The sequence below is a fragment of the Hypanus sabinus genome, chromosome 1 (assembly GCF_030144855.1).
Source record: "Hypanus sabinus isolate sHypSab1 chromosome 1, sHypSab1.hap1, whole genome shotgun sequence".
Lineage (NCBI taxonomy): Eukaryota > Metazoa > Chordata > Chondrichthyes > Myliobatiformes > Dasyatidae > Hypanus > Hypanus sabinus.
This window is the reverse complement of record NC_082706.1, coordinates 29,968,149-29,987,731: the sequence shown is the minus strand read 5'-3', so window position 1 is coordinate 29,987,731 and position 19,583 is coordinate 29,968,149. Positions and strand designations below refer to the sequence as shown.

The 19,583-nt window shown below is 40.2% G+C and overlaps 1 protein-coding gene across 1 annotated transcript in view; it reads right to left on the bottom strand.

The window, feature by feature from the left end:
* LOC132397405 (deleted in malignant brain tumors 1 protein-like) overlaps positions 1 to 19,583 on the bottom strand; it is a 71,247-nt gene that overhangs the window by 10,694 nt on the left and 40,970 nt on the right. Inside the window, exons 7-13 of the mRNA XM_059976177.1 lie at positions 18,055 to 18,369; positions 16,336 to 16,650; positions 14,076 to 14,393; positions 13,742 to 13,816; positions 4,128 to 4,439; positions 3,981 to 4,016; positions 2,128 to 2,244 (exon numbers count right to left, since the gene is read on the bottom strand). Coding sequence (XP_059832160.1) covers positions 2,128 to 2,244; positions 3,981 to 4,016; positions 4,128 to 4,439; positions 13,742 to 13,816; positions 14,076 to 14,393; positions 16,336 to 16,650; positions 18,055 to 18,369 — 1,488 coding nt within the window. The remainder of the gene's footprint in view (positions 1 to 2,127; positions 2,245 to 3,980; positions 4,017 to 4,127; positions 4,440 to 13,741; positions 13,817 to 14,075; positions 14,394 to 16,335; positions 16,651 to 18,054; positions 18,370 to 19,583) is intronic.

Below are 19,583 nucleotides of genomic sequence, written 5' to 3'. Positions count from 1 at the left end.
TTATCGCATTGTAACGATCAAATATAGTTTGCATTAAGTTGAATATAATCCCAGTTTTCTTTCCGTCATGAATACATAACTCAGTTGAATTGATGGGAAGCTGACTACCATAACGAAATAGGCGCTGCTGCCATCAATTATGATGGTAGATAACGACAGGATGAAAATCCCGCTGGTTTGTCACCTTCAAACACAGAATAGAAAAGCTTCATTTGGTTGAATAATTATAAAGAAACAGAAAGTAATTATTCAAAGATGAAGAAATCTGGGATAATCCCTCGACTTAATATGATAGGTGTTATCAAATCAGAATGTTTGAGTTACTGTAGCAGAACCTAGAATATAAGAAGCAACAGACATTCAATGAATTATGAGTTAAAACTAAGATTAATATTAAAACAGCTCTTCCCAAACTATAGTGCCAATATATAGTTACGGTCCCACACAGTGGATATGCTAATTTGTTATTCTTCTACAAAATTGAAATGAATTGGATTAAATTTGACTTCTTGTCACTGAGTAGCCGAAACTTTCTCTTTCGCAGAAAGAAAAGAATACATCTCATCAAAATAATCCACAATAATAACATATAACATATAATATAAAACTCTTACGCCCTTCCCCTTGAGTATGACTCACCAAGTCATAACTGATACAACCAATTGTTCTTAGAAGTCACAAACGTAACTAAATGGAGATCTGCTTTTGGAAAGTTGCATGCAGTCAAGTTGTTTGAATTGACTGCAGTAAATATACACATACATTTGGAAGTTTCAACTGCTGGTGAGTACGTATGCAGGCAAAAGCTACAGCATGAATACAAAATAACTCTCTGAGCAACATAAATAAAAGGTTATTGAATTGCACAATTGAGGAGATGTTTTCTAGAAGATTTCCAGGTCTCACAATATCCCAGAGTACAGTTATTTCAATCTTCAAGAAATAGAAATAACATGGCGCAGCTGTAAATATCTCTAGGCCGTCCTCAAAAACGGAGTGAATGAGCAAGAAGTGGATTAGTAAGAAAGTTTACCAAAGTACCAGTGGCAACTCCAGAGGAGCTAAATCCTCAGTGGATGACATGGAGAGACAGCGTATACAAATTTGTTACCCTTATGCTTCACCATTCCGAATTTTATCGGAGAGTGCAAAGAGAAAGCGATCGGTTAAAAAAAAACTTACATGAAATCTCGGCTAGTGTTTGCCGTTATCCATGCGCGAAATTATAAATTCAGATAGTACAGTTCTAAAGTTCGGAGACCCCGAAGTCTCGTGAAGGTAGAGAGTTAAATGAATGTAGCGGATTACAGAGGGTATCTTGCAGGGAAACCCAATGCAGTCTGCAATAACACTGTGACTTGGGAAAACATGTGTATTCCAATAAGCCAATAACCCAAGGCATAAAGCCAAAGCTACAGATGAATGCCTTAAACCAACAATGTTCTAGAATGGTGTGGTTAGAGTTCAGACCTCAATCTACTTGGGGCTTTGTGGCTGGACTTGAAAAGGGCTGTTCTCAAACGAAGTCCATGTAATATAGTAGAGTTTGAGTAGTTTTCTAAAGAATGGGGAAATCTGCAGTGTCCGTATGTTTAATGCTGATAGAGACGTAACCAGACAGTTCAAAACTGTAGTTGCTGCCAAAGGTGCAACTGTTAGATACTGAGTTGAAACGTGTGAGAACTTATGCAAGCAATTATTTTGTGTTTATATTTATAATTAATTTAGATCGCTTTTTAGAGATCTGAGTTCACTCAGATGCGAAATTTGACTTTTCACCTATCAACAAAGCCAAACTAAATGCATTGTAAGGTAATGTTCAAATAGAATAAAACATGAAAACGTCCGAGTGGGGGGGAGGCAGGGGAGGCGGTGGTGAATTCTTTTTATGCACTGTAGCTGCAAATTTTGCGTTCTGCTCCGTACGAAAATTTGTCATGTAACGTTGTGCGTTGATGGAGAATATAATTAGCCATTCAAAGTATCTTACTGAATTCAGGTCGACATCGCAACATACGAGGTAAAGCATTACTTAAGTTTACATGTATACACACAAAACTGAGCTTCGAAAAGTGCAGCAAATCAAATCGTTTGGAGTAGTAATTCCAAGTAAATTTTGATACTTACCGCTTCTTGTTGACCCTCTCCGTACTACCGTTAAAAGAACGAAGAACTCAGCGATGACGATGATCCCAAGGGTTATGCAGACAATAGCCATAATGGAGGGGGTCCCGTTTCCAAATCCTTTAAATAAATATCAATGCGAAAATTAAAAACACGCGTTGTAGACGGAAAGGTAACATATTTTCAGCTTGTTTTAATAACTGGAATTATAGGTTTAATTTCAGGAACTGTGTTGAGTTTTCTCGGTTATCTTCCTATGCCTTTGAAAAGAGGATCAGCTAAGTATACCCTTTGATATTAAGTGTTCTTAAGAAAATAACTGTCGTTGACTCCAAGTCACATAATATCGCAACAGTATAAACCAGCCGAAACAAATTCCTAATATCCGTTATATTCTGGATTTGGAACGGGGGTGGTTTAGGGCGAGTAGATGGGGTTGTGGGGTGGGATGGAGGAGGAATACCGGTGTGATTTGGGATTAGTGTGAAGAAAAGAACTCCAGGATTAAAATATACTATGATTTTTGCCATTGTATGTTTCACTGTCTGCATCTGACCACCGCTCAGCGGTTTTGATATGGAATGCTTCAATTTAATAGCAACCCAAACGGAATGCAATCAAACCCTGAAATTGTCAGAAACATGCCATTTAATATCAATGACTTCTTGTATGCTACTAGCAGCTGCAAAACTGAATTCATGCAGATGATGCATTTGCAGTCTCGGCCGACAGAAAGCTTTCGGTTAATTTGTAAACAGATGAGAACACAGGAAGTAGAAGGGAAAATTTAAGTAAATATTGCTGGTCTGCTGGACACATTTGTAATATTACGAGACTTCTTCTCCAAATCACAAATGTTATGTTGATTTCAATGATCAAAATTATGATTGATCCCTAAAGAGCAGGAAATCTGTGCCCTTCTTCAAGGACCCACGCCATCCTGGCCGTGTACTGCTCTCGCTATTGCCATCAAAACTGAGGCACACAACCATTAAGTCCAAAACCAGAAGGTTCGGGAAATTTATTACACGTCAAACATCAAGCCACCAAACAAGGATGAATAACTTTATTAACCCCAAACCAGAACTGTGGCTCCAATACAGAAACTCATTTTTTAAGGACTCTATAACTGATGCTCTCAAAATGCGCATATGTATTTTGTATTCATTCATATATTGGTGAATTTATCCAATTATAATTTTATGTTTTACACGTTTAAATTTTTATCTATCTATCTATCTATCTATCTATCTATCTATCTATCTATCTATCTATCTATCTATCTATCTATCTATCTATCTATCTATCTATCTATCTATCTATCTATCTATCTATCTATCTATCTATCTATCTATCTATCTATCTATCAATTTATTTTTTCTATCTATCTGTCTATGTATTGATTTATTTGTTCATTTATTTTCTGATTCGTGTGTCAGGTAATTTATTTTGCATTTTTCCGCATTTAAGCTTCCTTGTCTTTCTCGCTTTGGTTGCACGAGCGTACGTGTGGATAAAGTCTTCATTGGTTCCATGTACAATTTCTATTTCCTGTGAATATCAGCAAGGAAATCAAACTCAGAATTGTGAAAGTAAAGAATATTTCCTTTAAAAAAACAAACTTAATTTGAACTTTCGTTAATCGTACGATGCCAGCAGTTTTTGAAGATTATTAGTACTGTAATACCACAGAGAAATCTGCCTGGAGATCCCGATTTTTCACGGAATTAGTATGACAGATAATTTGTAAAACATTTATCATATTTTTATCATTTGCTTTATTACTATAAACATGTATCAGTATCTACATCAGAGATTCGAATTATAACCGTTAAAATGTCATTAATCGTACATACCTGGGATACTACTGTTATTGGTAGTCACTCTGGAATCTGTGGACATATTAGTATAAAAATATTTATTGCAAAATCATTTATTTCGTTTCTGGTCTATAACACAAATTCAATTTGGAAATAATAAGCAATATGTACGGTAGTGCATACCAGAACAAGCAACGATGACATCTTCCTTGTGATCACAATCGTGATGGCCGGGAGTGGAGGAATGACAGCTAGACAAAGAAGATTCATTTCCCGAACATTTTACTTCATCCAGCCAAATATCACCGTCTCCCTGGGTAATTGCAGGTATGTCTGGAGCCCAACGAGCAAGACCACAGCCCAGCTGTCTGCAGACTACTTGGGCATCGGCCAGATCCCAGGAGTCATCGCACACCGTGCCCCAGGTGTTGTTGAACCGCACCTCCAATCGGCCTTCGCAGCTATTTCTGCCAGCGAAAAGACGCAATGACAGACCTAGATACAGGACAATAATTCAGACATTTTAGCACCAGAGGACCGTAAGGCATACTAGCCGAATTAAGTCTTTTAGCCTATCGAATCTGCTCTCCCTTTTGATAATGGGTGATCATTTTTTCACCCCGAACTCGCACCCACTACCCTGCATTTCGCCGGACCAATCAGGGAATTGTCAATTAGTGCGTTAATTATGGCCAAAGACCTGGATTCCACAGCTGTCTGCAGGAACAAGCTCAACAAGTTTACCATTCTCTGGCCAAAGATTTGTTTTTTCGCATTTCTGTTTTAAATGACAACCCTTTATCCTATGGCTCTGCCGATTTGTCCTTCACTCCCACACAGTGTGATACATCCTTTCCACATCAATTCTGTCTCGGCTTTCAAAATGTGAAAGGTGTCAGGGAGATTCCCCCTCATATTTCTTAATTCGAACGTGTACCATCACCGCCACAACAAACGTTCCTCGTAATATAACATTATTATTTCAGGAATCATCCTCTTATGAACATTCTTTAATGTCAGCAGATCTTTTCTCAAATGTGGACCCCAAAACTTTTTACAATACTCAAGCTGAAAACTCGCCAGTACTTGTGTAGACTCTGCATGCATTTCTAATATTGAATTTCATTTGCCACTTTCATCACTAATCTCCTAATCTGTCCAAACATTCTGCTGTCTTGGTTCTATCTTGTCGCGTATCCCAAGTAATTCATAACCTCATCCTTCACAATTTAATCCAGCATCTTTCCATCCAGTAATGTCAAGTTAACTGGCCTTTGTTTTCCTTTCTGCTACCTTCATCCTTTCTTGAAGAGCGGAGTGACGCTTTCAAATTTCCAGACCTCTGTCACCAAGCCGGAATCCAAACATTTTTGATAGATCATTAGTAATGAGAGCACAATATTTACCAGTACTACTTTCAGTACACTAGGATAATTCATCTTCTTCCGGTGACATATGCATGTTCTACCTTGTACTGGCAACTAAGCTTACATCTCTTCTCTCATACCACTGAACAGTTGGTACACAACTAGTGCCTTCCTCAGTGAAGAATGAGAGTAGGAATAGTATCAGCTGGAGGATAAATATGTGACTGAGGGATTGGAACAGGGGGCAGGGATTCAGATTTCTGTAACTCTTTTGGGGCAGGTGTGAACCCTACAAAAAGGAGGGTTGCCCTTGAATCCCAGGGGACCAATATCATGGCGGGAAGTTTTGCTCAGGATACTGGGGTTAATTTAAATTATAATTGTGAGGAATAGGAACCGAAGTGAAGAGACTGGGGAATTGGAGGTTGCCGCACAAATAGAGATGCTTGTAGACAGTGCGAGAGGGAGGATCGGCAGGTGATAGAGAAGCAACGCTCTCAGACCGAAGATTTGAAATGTCTCTATTTTAAAGGAAGGAGTGTTGTGAACAAAGCCAATGAGCTTAGAGCGTGGATCAGTACTTGGAGATATGATATGGAGGCAATTACAGAGACTTTGAAGGCTAAGGGACAGGAATGGTTACCTCAAGTGCGGGTATTAAATGTTTCAGAAAGGACAAGGAGGGAGGCCAAACAGCTGGGGGCGTGGCACTATTGATCAGAGTTAGTGTCACGGCTGCAGAAAAGATGGACGCCAGGGAGTAATTGTCTACGAAGTCTCCGTGAGTGGAGGTTAGGAAACGGAAGTGTTTAATAACATTACTAGGTTTTTTTTGTTTTTTATACGCCGCCCAATGGTAATAGGGATATCTAGGAGCATGGAGGGAAACAAATCATGTAAATGTGCAAGAATAACAGTGTTGTAGTGATCGGAGATTTTAATTTCCCAAATATCGTTTGGCATCTCCCAAGAGCAAGGGGTTTAAATGGGGTGCAGTTTGTTAGGTGTGTTCAGGAAGGTTTCTTCGCACAGTATGTAGATAAGCCTACACGAGGAGAAGCTGTACTTTATTGGGTATTTGGGAAATGAATCTGTGCAGGTGTCAGATCTCTCAAGTGGGAGAGCCTTTTGGAGATAGCGATCATAATTCTGTCTCCTACACAATAACAATGGAGAAAGTTAGGAACAGGCCAGTCTGTAAAGCGTTTAATTGGAGTAAGGGGAATTATGAGACTATCAGGCAGGAAATTGGAAGCTTAAATTGGAAACAAATGTTCCAGGGAATCTTACGGAAGATATGTGGCAACTATTCAGGACATATTTGTGTGAAGTTCTGTACAGGTATGTTCCAATGAGACAGGGAAGTTATGGTAGGTTACAGGAAACCTGTTGTACAAAGGTTGTAATAAATCTAGTCAAGAGAAAACAAATGCTTACAGAAGTTTCAGAGAGCTCGCCAATTTCAGAGATCTAGAAGATTATAATGTTACTAGGAAGCAGATTAAGAAGGGAATTAGCAGAGCCAGAGGGGGCCATGAGAAGGCATTGGCGGGCAGGATTAAGAATAAAAAACAATACATTCTAGAAGTATGTGAAAGGAAGAGGATAAGACGTAAAAATCTAGGACCAATTGAGTGTGACACTTGGAAACAGTATGAACTGGAGGAAATCATGAATATTTTGCTTCAGTATTCACTATGGAAAATGATCTTGGTGATAGTAATGATGACTTTCAGGATACTGAAAAGCTTGAGCATGCAAATATTAAGAAAGAGGATGTGCTAGAGCTTTTGGAAAGCATCAAGTTCGATAAGTCGCCGACCGGATGATATGTACCGCAGGCTATTGTGGGAGGCGAGCTAGTGGATTGCTGTGCCTCTGGCTATGATGTTTGCCATCATCAATGTGGACAGGAGATGTTTCGGATTATTGAACGGTTCTTGATGTTCCCTTATTCAAAAAAGGGAGTAGAGATAGCCATGGAAATTACCGGCTAGTGAGTCGCAATTCAGTATTTGGTTAATTGATGAGACGATCCTGAGAGGCAGTATTTATGAGTACTTGGAGATGTTTAATATGATTCGGAGTAGTCAGCATCGCTTTCCCAAGGGCAGCTCGTGCCTTACGAGCTGGATTGAATTTTTTGAGGATGTGTCTAAACACTTTGATTGAGGAAGAGCAGTAGATGTAGTGTGCATTTATTTCTGCAATCCATTCGATTAGGTACACCATTCACGGCTTACTAAGAAATAAGGAGGCATCAGATCCAAGGGGATATTGCTTTTTGGATCCAGGACTGGCCTGCCGCAGAAGGCAAATAGTGGTTATAGACGGTTCATATTCTGTATGGAGGTCGGTTACCAGTGAGGTGCCTCAGTGATCTGTTCTAGGTGTTATGGTCTGGTCCGTAGCCCGCATTCCGGGTCTTGATCCGGTCCGCTGACTCCGGACTCCGGGCCTTGAAGCCGTCCCTTCTGTCACGCTTAAGCGAAATAGGATCATCTTGGCTTAATAAGATGCACCTGTTGCCTAGCTAGCACGTGGATATAAGGACGCTGTGGCCGAGACTAGTTGGTGGGTCGCCCTGCTCTGAACCTGTTTTGTCCTTTTTGCCGGTTGTCTTGTACGAGCTGGTTTGCCATGCTCCGAGGTGCTTCGTCCAATCCGCTCTGTTCGTTCCGGTCGTCCCGGCTTGACGGGACACGGCTTCATCCTCAAGTTCTGTGAGTCAGCCAAATTCCTCTACGATACCTTGCCTCCGTCGGGTAGCAGACCGGACTGCCGTTGCCCGGCCGGGGGATTCTGTCCTTCCTACCCCTCAACTCTGATGGGTTGTTTCCGCTACCATCCCAGGTGTCAATAGACAATAGACAATAGGTGCAGAAGTAGACCATTCGGCCCCTCGAGTCTGCACCGCCATTCTGAGATCATGGCTGATCATTCACTATCAATACCCAGTCCCTGCCTTGTCCCCATATCCCTTGATTCCCCTATCCATCAGATATCTATCTAGCTCTTTCTTGAAAGCATCCAGAGAATTGGCCTCCAACATCTTCCGAGGCAGTGCATTCCATACCTCCATAACTCTCTGGGAAAAGAAGATCTTCCTCAACTCTGTTTTAAATAACTGACCTCTTATTCTCAATCCATGCCCTCTGGTACTGGACTTTCCCAACATCTGGAACAAATTTCCTGCCTCAATCCTATCAAATCCTTTAATTATCTTAAACGTTTCAATCAGATCCCCTCTCAATCTCCTCAATTCCAGTGTGTAATTTCCAGTGTCCTGCGACTTTCCAGGGCCTCCGTGTTCCCGCTTGTGAGGCGTCCCTCTACAGGAGTTAGGCGGCTGCCCAGCGGGCTCTTTTGCCTTGCCAGGGGCTCCAAGACCCAGCTTCGCCACGAACTCCCAGACCCAGCTTCGCCACGGAGTCCGCGGCCCCGCCTGGCCACGAACTCTCTCTGAACCCCAGGATTAGCTAAAACGTCCCTTCTCTTTCGGACGCCCTGGTGTCCCCATCTGATTATACTATTTAGTTATTCCAGTTCTGCCCCTGGTACTTCAGTGCCTGCGTCCTGCTCTTGGGTCCAGCCTCCTGTCTCCATGTGGCACCAGGACTCCTTCTTTCTGTGATTTAAAAAAATATATATAAATGACCTCGATGAGGAAGTGGATGAATGTGTAGTACGTTTGCTGATGACAGACAGGTTCGATGTGTTGTGGATAATGTGGAGGGCTATCAGAGGTTGCAGAGGGACATTAATAGGATGCAAAACATAGCTGAAAAGTAGCAGATGCAGTTCAACCCAAATAAGTGTGAAGTGGATCATTTTCGTAGGTCAAATATAGTGACAGAATATAGTATTAATTGTAAGACTCTTGCTAGTGTGGAGTGTCAGAGGGATCTTGGAGTCCGAGTACATAGGACGCTCAAAGTAGCTGCGCAGGTTGATTCTGTGGTTAAAATGGCGTAGGATCTATTGGCCTTCACCAATCTTGGAACTGAATTTAAGAGCCGAGAGGTAATGTTGCTGTCGTATAGACTCTCGTCAGTATCCACTTGGAGTACTGTGGTCAGCTCTGGTCGCCTTACTACTGGAAGGATGTGTAAACCATAGACAGGGTGCAGAGGAGATTTAACAGGTTGTTGCCTGGACTGTGGTGCATGTCTTATGAGAACAAGTTGATTGAACTCGGCCTTTTCTCCTTGGAGCGACGGAGAATGAGACGTGACCTGATAGAGTTGTATAAGCTGATGAGAGACATTGATCGTGTGGATAATGTGAGGTGTTTTTTTTTCCCAGGGCTGATATGATGGCCTGTAGTTTAAGGTGCTGGGGAGTAGGTACAGAGGGAATTTCACGGGTAAGTATTTTACTCAGAGTAGAGAAGGCATGGAATGGGCGGCTGGCAACGGTGGTGGAATCGGAAACGATTGGAACTTTTAAGAGACAATTAGATAGGCACATGGAGCTTAGTAAAATGGAGGGCTATAGGTAAGCCGAATCATTTCTAAAGTAGGGATATGGTCGGCACAGCTTTCTGAGACGAAGAGCCTGTATTGCGCTGCAGGTTTTCTATGTTTCTATGACATGCTCATTTAGTTTATTTTCCATCTCCTTTTGTTCCGATATTATTTTGCCGTGATTATTTCTAAGCGGCACTATATCCACACCCATCTCCCTGTTATTATTTGGAATACTTGTAAAATCTTTTATTATCCACTGTGCTATTGTTTGCTATATTAATTTCATTTCATCAGTTTTCCCCTTATGAATCTACTGGTTGATCTCTGAATGTTTTTGAAAAGCTTCCCTTGCTCCATTTTCCTGCTATATATATATTTTTTTGTTTCGTTTTATACTCCCACTTGAGCTTGTAACTTACTTTTTCCTTTGATGGTCAGCCTTCCTTTAACTGTTTTGCCATCACAGTATTTATTTGATTTTGAAATACAACCTTGCTCATTTTCCCAGGAACTCATGCCATTTCTGCACTGCCGTTCTCCCTCCCAGAATTTTCTTCCAATTTATTTGGCCAAGTCCTCTCTGATAGCAAAGTAATTTTCTTTACTTCACCGAAATACCGCTATATCAGATTTTATGTTCTCCCTATGAAATTCAATTTGAACTGAATCAAATTGTGATCACGGCTTCCTTATGGTCCTTTTAACTTTAGACCCTAACCGCCTCCGGTTCGTTAAATAAGCACCCAATCAAATATGGCCTGATCCCCTAGCATGCCCAATGACAGACTCCTAGAAAATAAAACTGCGCAATATCATACAACAAACTCACTCTCTTGAGATCCATTATCTTCCTATAGTTTTAAATGGGCCTGCATGTTAAAATCTCCCGTTTTTATCAATACATTGCCATTTTGTCACGCCTTTTCTATTTCCCTCTTTTTAATAATGGATAATATCCCATCTAGTCTTGTAGAGGCTGCATATAACATCCATAAGGGTCTATTACTCTTGCAGTTTGTTTTTAACTCAACTCACAATGATTCAACATTTTCTGATCCTATGTCACAACATTCTACGGAATTGCTGTCATTCTTCACCATCAAAGCCACACCAGTCACTTTTCCGTACCTTCCTATCTCTATAAAACTTGGTAATTTGGATCCCAGCTGCAACTGTACTTAGGACCTGATTCATTTATAATCACAAAATCATACCTGACAATCTGTAAATCCGCAACAAAATCATCCACCTTCAGTGTGCATTGCGATCGAATACTTTTAGAACTGTACTTGCTGCTCTTTGTTTATGAATCCCTAGTGCACTGATACTCATCCTCCTGGCTACAATTTTGTGCTATCATCTGACCAAGCTTCCTGACAATCTGACGCACCTTATCTTAGTTTTATTTAATCATCCGTCCTATCTTAAATCCTATCACTGTTGATTCAAACCCCTGCCAAATCAGTTTAAAGTCTCCCTAGGAGCCGAAACAATCCTGCTCGCCAGAATATTGTTCTTCAGCGGTTTCAGTAGAAACCCGTCACTTTTGTATAGGTCATAACTTCCCTGAAAAGTGTTCCCGATTAACCAAGATGCTGAAGCGCAGTCCATAGCTCTATCTTCGCAGCCGCCCATGTATCTGCTAATTACGCTCGTTCTGCCCTTACTGGATCATGGCACAGTTAACAATTTAAGGATTACTACACGAGCGATACTACTTGCCAGCTTTCTGCCAAGCTATATAAACTCTGTTTTCATGGCCACTTTGAGTTTACTTCCTATGCTTTTAGTACCAATATGTATAAAGACAGCTGATTGTTCTCCCTTCCCCGAAATATGCTGTGGACCATCAGAATGTTCCTGACCCTGGCACTTGGGTGGCAACATACCTTCCGGATGTCACGTTCAGGGGCACAAAAAAAAAAAATCGGCCTGTTCCGTTGGACAATGCGCTCCCAATTACTAACACTCCTCTCTTATTCCTCTTTCCTTTCTGCCCCATGGACCCTTGATCATTGCTTGTAAACTTCTCTCCGTGGAATTCCCTTGGAATGCAATCCGCCACAACACTATCCAAAACGTTAAACGTATCACTGAGGAGTATAGACAGAAGTGTGCTCAGCGCTAACTGCTTATTGACATTTATATTTCTACTGAGAGTCACTCAGCTGATCGTCTTCTACAATTTAGTGCTAACTATTTCCTTGTAACTCTGTTCGATTATCTACTCACTCCCCCGTACAAGCCGAAGGCCATCCAGCTAATGCTCCAGATCCCTAACACTGCCTTCATAGGGTTAAACTTCCCGCAGATATGTACACCTGGGAGACTCCGATTCTCCCAGGCCTCCATCATACGGTATGAAGGCCACACAATGGCTATTTATTACTCGAGACACAGTGAATGATGGGGGGAAAAAAAACAAAGTTATCCAGGAACAACGTCTCTTCAAAACCGAAACCTCTTTTAACTCAAAGCCTCACAGTCTTCCTCTACATATTGGCCGAGACCTAACAGTGTCTGCTTTAATAATGATCGAACCGCCTTTTCCTCTTGTATTTCAGGTAATTCTCTGTGTTCTGCTCCTTCCGCTGATTGAAGCGCCAAAGTAAGCCCGAAGGTTTGCACTCTCTCATTATGTAATAGCCATTCATTGTAAATTAATGCAGTTTTGTAAAAAAACGACAACGCTATTATGGACCGGAAGTGGAGGCACTTCTGTCTATGATGTCTGTATCAACCACGATTCCAAATAAAACTACCTCTCTTCCGTCGTACATCACCAATATCTCTCGATTCTTTACTATTTTCTGCTCTATAGATAAGCCATTTAAGCACTACGATTTAATAACGTGTACCTCTACCATTACAACTGGCAGTGCGCACCAAAAATCTATGCTTCTCCTTTTATTTAAGAAATTAACTTGCCCCTAACGACGACTTTGTGTTTTCTTCTCCGGTCTGATATGTTCCTTTCGTATTTAATTCTCATTTTTGACTACTGAATCTGACTTTGTATCGTGCTTATGCCTCTTAGAATTTCATAACTTTCTATAAGGACAAACTGCAAATGACAACCGAATTGTTTTCACCCCTTCCAGCAAGCATATATCTTCTCATCAAGGGAGAATACTTTTCCTCTTCAGCCTCCATATTATTCTTGAATGCGACGGGAAGCTAGTAAAATATGTCAAGCCATGGATTTGCAGCATATAAGAACATATCCGAACAGACGATTAAGACTAACTCCGATCTCGCGATATCATCCATGTCATTATCGACAGCAAATACCAATGCATAATGAAAAATGTTGAACAAGTGCTCGCCTACCAACTCCCCGCATAAATACCAGCCCTTCTCCTTCCGTGATGCTATGCTCTCCAAAAAATAAGTTATCTAATTGTGCTTGCCTTTAATATAAGCATGAAATAGTTTCGTGTTTTCTCTTTTTTTCCCAAAAACATTCCTTGGATTCTTTTGTCTCTCTAAAGCTTTTGCTCATAGACTTTCTTGATTTATTTACATTTCCCAAGAGCCCCGAGGGATTTCTGCTTCTTGTGAATAAGGTTTTCTACGTTTTGTTTTTCTTTCAACCAACAAATTCTACCTCCATCCCAGATTCACATACATCGCAAACTATACTTTCTCTGTTTTCTACTCGTTTACAACCTGTGCTCAGCTAGTCCTCAGATATCTTATACAGTTAAGTTGTGGCCTTGTCCGATAACAGCTGATCTCAATTAATTGCAATTAACTACCTGCACTTTTCTGTCAAACAATGTTGTTGACAATTTGCATCGCCCTGGCAGTGCCAATAATTGTGGTATCTCGAAGCTAATTCTTGCTGCCACAATTTAGTAGTGGGTTGATGCAACGAAATTTAACATTCCATGTAGATCTAAAACTGCAACATTAATCCGTCTTCTCCATCACAGGAATTAAAATATGTTGCATTTGTCACCTGTTAAAGGGCCAATCAGCGAATCATTCACTTGTTCGCAGACCTTATCATTTTTTCTTGAAGAAATACTTGCTTCTGTTGAGAGAAAAAAAAAACATAATTGTCCAATTTTACATATCATATGTTAGAAAGCTAATACATATATAAAAATGGAGGCCTTTTCATTCGTGCCTTCCGTCATTTTGGTTTCTGTTAACGTAAGAAAATGTCGTTGATTATTTATATCAACTTTAAAACATAAATTATATACATACACATGTAATTGATTTATCTATCTATCTATTCATTTATATATTAATTTATTTGTTTATTTGTTTGTTTGTTTATTATGTACCTTGACATGCAACACCTGCATCATCATAATGGTTGCATTTGTGCTTTCCCCATGGTTGTGAATGACACTGCCAAAGGACCGACTCGTGCGTAGTACATTCGATCCCATCTAACCATATTGGCCCAAGTCCTTTCTTATATTGATAGGAGCCAAGATAAATAGATTTCACAGGGCCACATTTCATTTGTTTACAGATCACTTCCGCAGACTTGGCATCAAATTTCGTGGAGCAGACTGTTCCCCAGGTCCTATTGTACCAGACCTCCACTCTCCCCTCACATGGATTGTTGCCGCCCTCTAGGCGCATTTGCTTATACTCTGAAAAGAAACATGCGATACAAAAGTCATTGGAACATTTCCTTGCAACATCAAACAGCTCTTTCTCAAAACACAGAACGTCCGGCAATACAGAACATAAAAAAGAAATGCATGTTTCGTTCCAACTACTCGCTAGGGTGCAGTAGATGAGCAGGAATACGCAAACCCGGAAACACAAAGTGAGATATTCTACTGAATTTCTGAAAACATGGGAAAAAGTGATGGGAGCAAACTGTGCTATAGAAGAACATATACCTAATACTGAAATCTTCTTGCGGTTCACGAGCGTACAATGGTAAGTAAATGAAGCGAGGTTTCCTGGTTTTCAAGATTTGGAGCAAGGAAACAATGTTATTCTTCTGATCTTGAGGGCAAGTACGAACATTGCTGCAGACAACAAATGGACGGATATAAACGGTGATCTTTTCTACATTCAATCAGTAAGAAACAGTTGCCTTTCAGCGTTTTTATGAGGATCGCTTGTCTATGGTTACTGTTCTATTACTGAGAGCCAACCGAATAAATATTTACTGAAGGCACTGTATGACGCAAATTAATGGAGACTACAGTGTTGCTTTAGGGTACTCTATTTCCATAATTGGAACAGATTATTTCCAGTTGGGCTATATATTTCGAAACGTTCTTCAATCGAATATATTGCAGGGATTATTGTAGGCCTTTCAATGCGGAAATCCATTAAAAATGTTTAACATCATAGAGAATATCTGTATTCTGACATTACCAAGGTGGATATCAAACGTGACTCCAGCTTCACTGAACGTTACATCACCATAGAATACCTAGTCTGTCTTTATTTCTGTGACATATTTTTTTTCTGGGCACACTAAACCTTGCAGATTAATATTTTATTTTCCACCGTTAACTATTTTCTTATTCTGTCTGCCTGTAACAGAGCTTAACATTTCTGTTTCTTAATATGTTCTGAATTTGGCTACGTTTCAGGTTTCTTTTTTATTTGATTACTGTGGCCGTGTCTTCATGAGCTGAGTATCTATAATGAACAGCGTAGTTTGCAAACATGACAGTTTAGTCTGACCATCGATATTACTCGTTATACAGAAAGATGTTTTCATGCCCTATCAGAATTAATATATTGTTCTGCAAACCCCACGTCCTCTTGAGTTGCGACTAAAATCATGATAATTTCTTTCTTCCGAGTCTTTTCGAATTGTTGCTTTGTAAGAGTAATTTCACCTGATTCTGTTGAAAGCACTTCGCTCAATCAGTTGGAGCGTTGTGGAAACGTTTCACAAAAGAAACTTAATGACTGAAAGAAGAAATTCATTCTACATAGTTAAAACATAATTCATTCTGCAATAAACTTGACTTTATTTTCGTACGGACGATTGATCCTTCGGGTTTGATGTGTAACATTATGTAGAGCTGTGTCAAAAATCAAGGCGATGAACGGTCGAAAACTAGTAACAGGAAATATAGAAGAACTGTGTAAAGAGATAATTCTGGAAGTCAGAGATTGAAAATTTAATTCGAAAAGAAGAAATGACCTGTAACTGTCATGAAACCTATAATAAAATTTTATACAAATCAGGAATAATTAAAAAAACGCCCTTCTGGTTTCCTGAAAGAAACGATATTCAACAATACAATCTTTGAAATAGACAAACATATCTGAATGATATGGAGAAGAATAGAGTTCTTTTTATTGGCGTTTCAACTAACGGTTACAAATGTAATCGAGTCATTTTGCTTTAAAGCCATCTGTTTTCTACGATAAGTTTAACGAAATTTGGATACCATCCACAAATCTATAAAATTGAGTGGGGTGCTATGAGCGATGGAAAGAGTCTGTTGGTGTTGAGTTCATTTTTGCCTAGTTATCTCCATTGGCGCTGCAAATGTTTTATTACAATTCTGCGATCACTGATTGCTACATATATTCAAAACATGGAATAAATCTTACCAGAACATATAACTGACACATCTTCTTTATGACTGCAATCAGTTTTGCCCCACGGTTCTGAGGGACAGTCCCACAGATATGACTCGTTCCCCGAACATCTTAGTTCATCCAACCAAACTGGGGCAGCACTTTCTCCGCAATAACCTCGTGTTTTATCCTCCAAAGCGAATCCGCAACCTAGTTGCCTGCAGACCACATTAGCGTCATCCAGATCCCAGGAATCATCACAAACCGTGCCCCAAGAACCATTGTAATAAAACTCAAGTCGTCCTGCACATGGATCTTCACTTCCGGACAGTCGAATTTGCAAATGGCCTGAGAATCAATAATATCATAAGTTAATCACTCGGTTCAGACTGAATGCCGCGTACAATTACCGTTTCTGCTATTGCCATTGGAATTATATTTTTAAAAGTTTTGTAGAATGATGTCGTCGAAATTCTGAAGTTGATATTGTTTCTCGAAACCAAACCGCGAGTCGTGAAGCATGCTTCCAGTTGAGGAGTCATAGTAGTGTCTGTTTTACATTTCAACAATGATCTGTCTTTCCATTTTATCGACTGTCATGGACACAAGAACATGGAGTACCTTCCATAGTGTGTTGCGCTGGGAACGTAATTCTTTAGCCATGTGATATCAGCTTGGATCATAAATGGTACATATTGTCGAACACAGTTCCTCATCCGAGAAGTAGGTTCCTTGGTTTGTATGAGATACGGACGCCTCAATATGGAGTCCTTTGCAGAGATTAAATGCTGGATTACTGCATTGCCATGACAGTAACAGAAAAAGACTGCACAAAATGGTAAGGAAGAGTGCATTCATGTGGCTTGCGGCCCATCCTCTACCAATAGGCCACGTATAGGATCCGATAGAGATCTTGGAATATTGTGACCCAGATCAACCGATCCCAGCTCAGCTAGATTGGCACATTGGAAATAGGCTCTGCAGTCCTCTTCAGAGCTTAGCCCAATTCAGAATCGATCATCTGATATCATATAGTTAATGAAAGTGACGTATGGGCTTGGAATACTTGCTGCATATTGCTATTTACAGGCTTGAAAGCTTTATTGACATTTGGACGTGGAAGAAATTACGCAGACATGGACTATCTGCACGGGCATTTTAGCAATCACAAATTGTACCGAATGTTGTAGAATTAGCATTGAAAAAATGACTATATTCCCTTTCACTATTCAGCTCCTCGTCAACTACTGTTCACCCATTACGTTCCTTACTCAATTAAATGCTCGATTTCCTCCCGCCATTCCAATGTGTTTTATTTTCCATTTCTTCATCATGATATGAAAATGATTTGAGAAGCTTGAGATAAAATAAGATGTTTAAAAGTGATATGTCGCAACCATGGACGTTTGCAATAAATAGATATCACTTAGCAACTATCGCAATGTGAAGGATAGATGGAAAGGCATGGTATTCCTCTGCATTCATCTTTTCAATCACCCCCCACACTTGTGAAAATTGGTAGATAAATGGCGGACTGTAAATTATATTGGTATCAGAATAAGTTCTAGAGTCTGCGGGACGGAGCTATGGAAGCATGGGATAATTGAAGCTTAATAATAAAATCGTGCCAAAGGGAACATCGTGCCAATTTGCATGTTTTAGTGACTCTAAATTACTCGATACACATCAAAATAACAATGGTCATGCCAGTGTACAAATTCCCATTTCGAATTTTTGTTTAACGTTATTCACCTGAGCACAGAACACCAACGCCGGTGATGTCAGAAGACGACCGATTCATTATCAACATTCTGCAGTCACGGAGGTGCGACTCGCTTCCTTCACATTGAACGTCCATCGCCTTTACTGGCCATACGCTGTCTCGGAGCTTGGAAGAGTTGTAGGCGAATGTAGCGTTGCCACAACGCAGTTGTCTGCAGACAACATTTGCGTCATTGATGTTCCATACTTTATCCTGCATTATTTTCCAGGTACGGCCGTCATAAACCTCCACTCGACCATTGCATCGGCTTAACCCATCGGTTAATCTCGCAGACAATACTTCATCTATAACATGGAATATGTTTGGTAGGCGGTTATTAGGAGGCTACAACGTAGCATCATTTTCAGCAATTAGCTACAGTGGTTGTTTTGTACAGTAATTTCCCACATTTTACTTGGAGGACAAGGAACTTCGCATGTTTTAACGTAATATATTAGAGTTAATGGAATAATTTCTGCACCTTCTCTCAGTAAGGTAGACAGTATATATGTGTACAGTTAACGTTTTATATTTAGCTATTCATTGATCAGTACTGTATTTATTATTTTCGCTAACAACTAGTGCCAATCTGGAAGAAAGAAACGGGAAAGGGGCAATTAATCTAATGGAACTTTTTATAGACTCCCTGGAGAGTAACTGGGATATCAAGGAGAAGCTGTGGAAGTCGATTCTGCAGCGGTGCAATAATAATTACCTTTCCGAATATTGATAGGCATCTCGATAGTGCAAGGTGCTCTGACGGGGTACAGTTTGTCAGGTGTGTTAAAAGAGGTTTTTTCGGTAGTATAGGTAGATAAAAAAATTTTGAAGCTGTACTTGATATGGTATTGGTCAGGTGTCAGATCTCTTGTTGGAAGAGCAATTTGGAGGTATCTACCACATTCTATCTCCTTCAGCGTAGTGCTCGAGAGAGATAGGAGTAGAAAATTTGGGGAAATATTCAATTCATGTACGGGGAAATGTGACACTGTTAGGCAAGAAACTGGGAGGATAAATTGGGATCAGATGTTCCTAGGGGAATGCAATGGCAAAAATGGAGACATTTGCATAGAGTTCTACTTAGGTATGCTGCATTTAGTGAGGTCTGGAATGGTAGGCTTAAAGAGTCATGGAATACAAAGGATGTAGAATATATAGTTAAAAAGAAAACAAAGCAACTTACGAAAGCTTCAGGAAACAAGGTACTCATTAGAGCTCAACAATTATTAAGTGGCAGGCAGGGAGATTATGAATGGAATCTGGAGAGCCAGAAGGGGCCATGAGAGGCCTTCGTGAACAGGATTATAGAAACCCACAATGCATTTAAGTATGTCAACAGCAAGAGTTTGAGCTGTGTGAGAATACGACAACTCAGCTGCGATAATGGAAACATGTGCATCGAGTCACAGGAGGTAGCAAAGGTACATTTTGTAATTTTTGCTTCAGTATTCATCACGAAAAAATGAGAACTGACAGTTGTGGGACTGCGTTGAAGTAGACTGGAACGCTGGATCATATA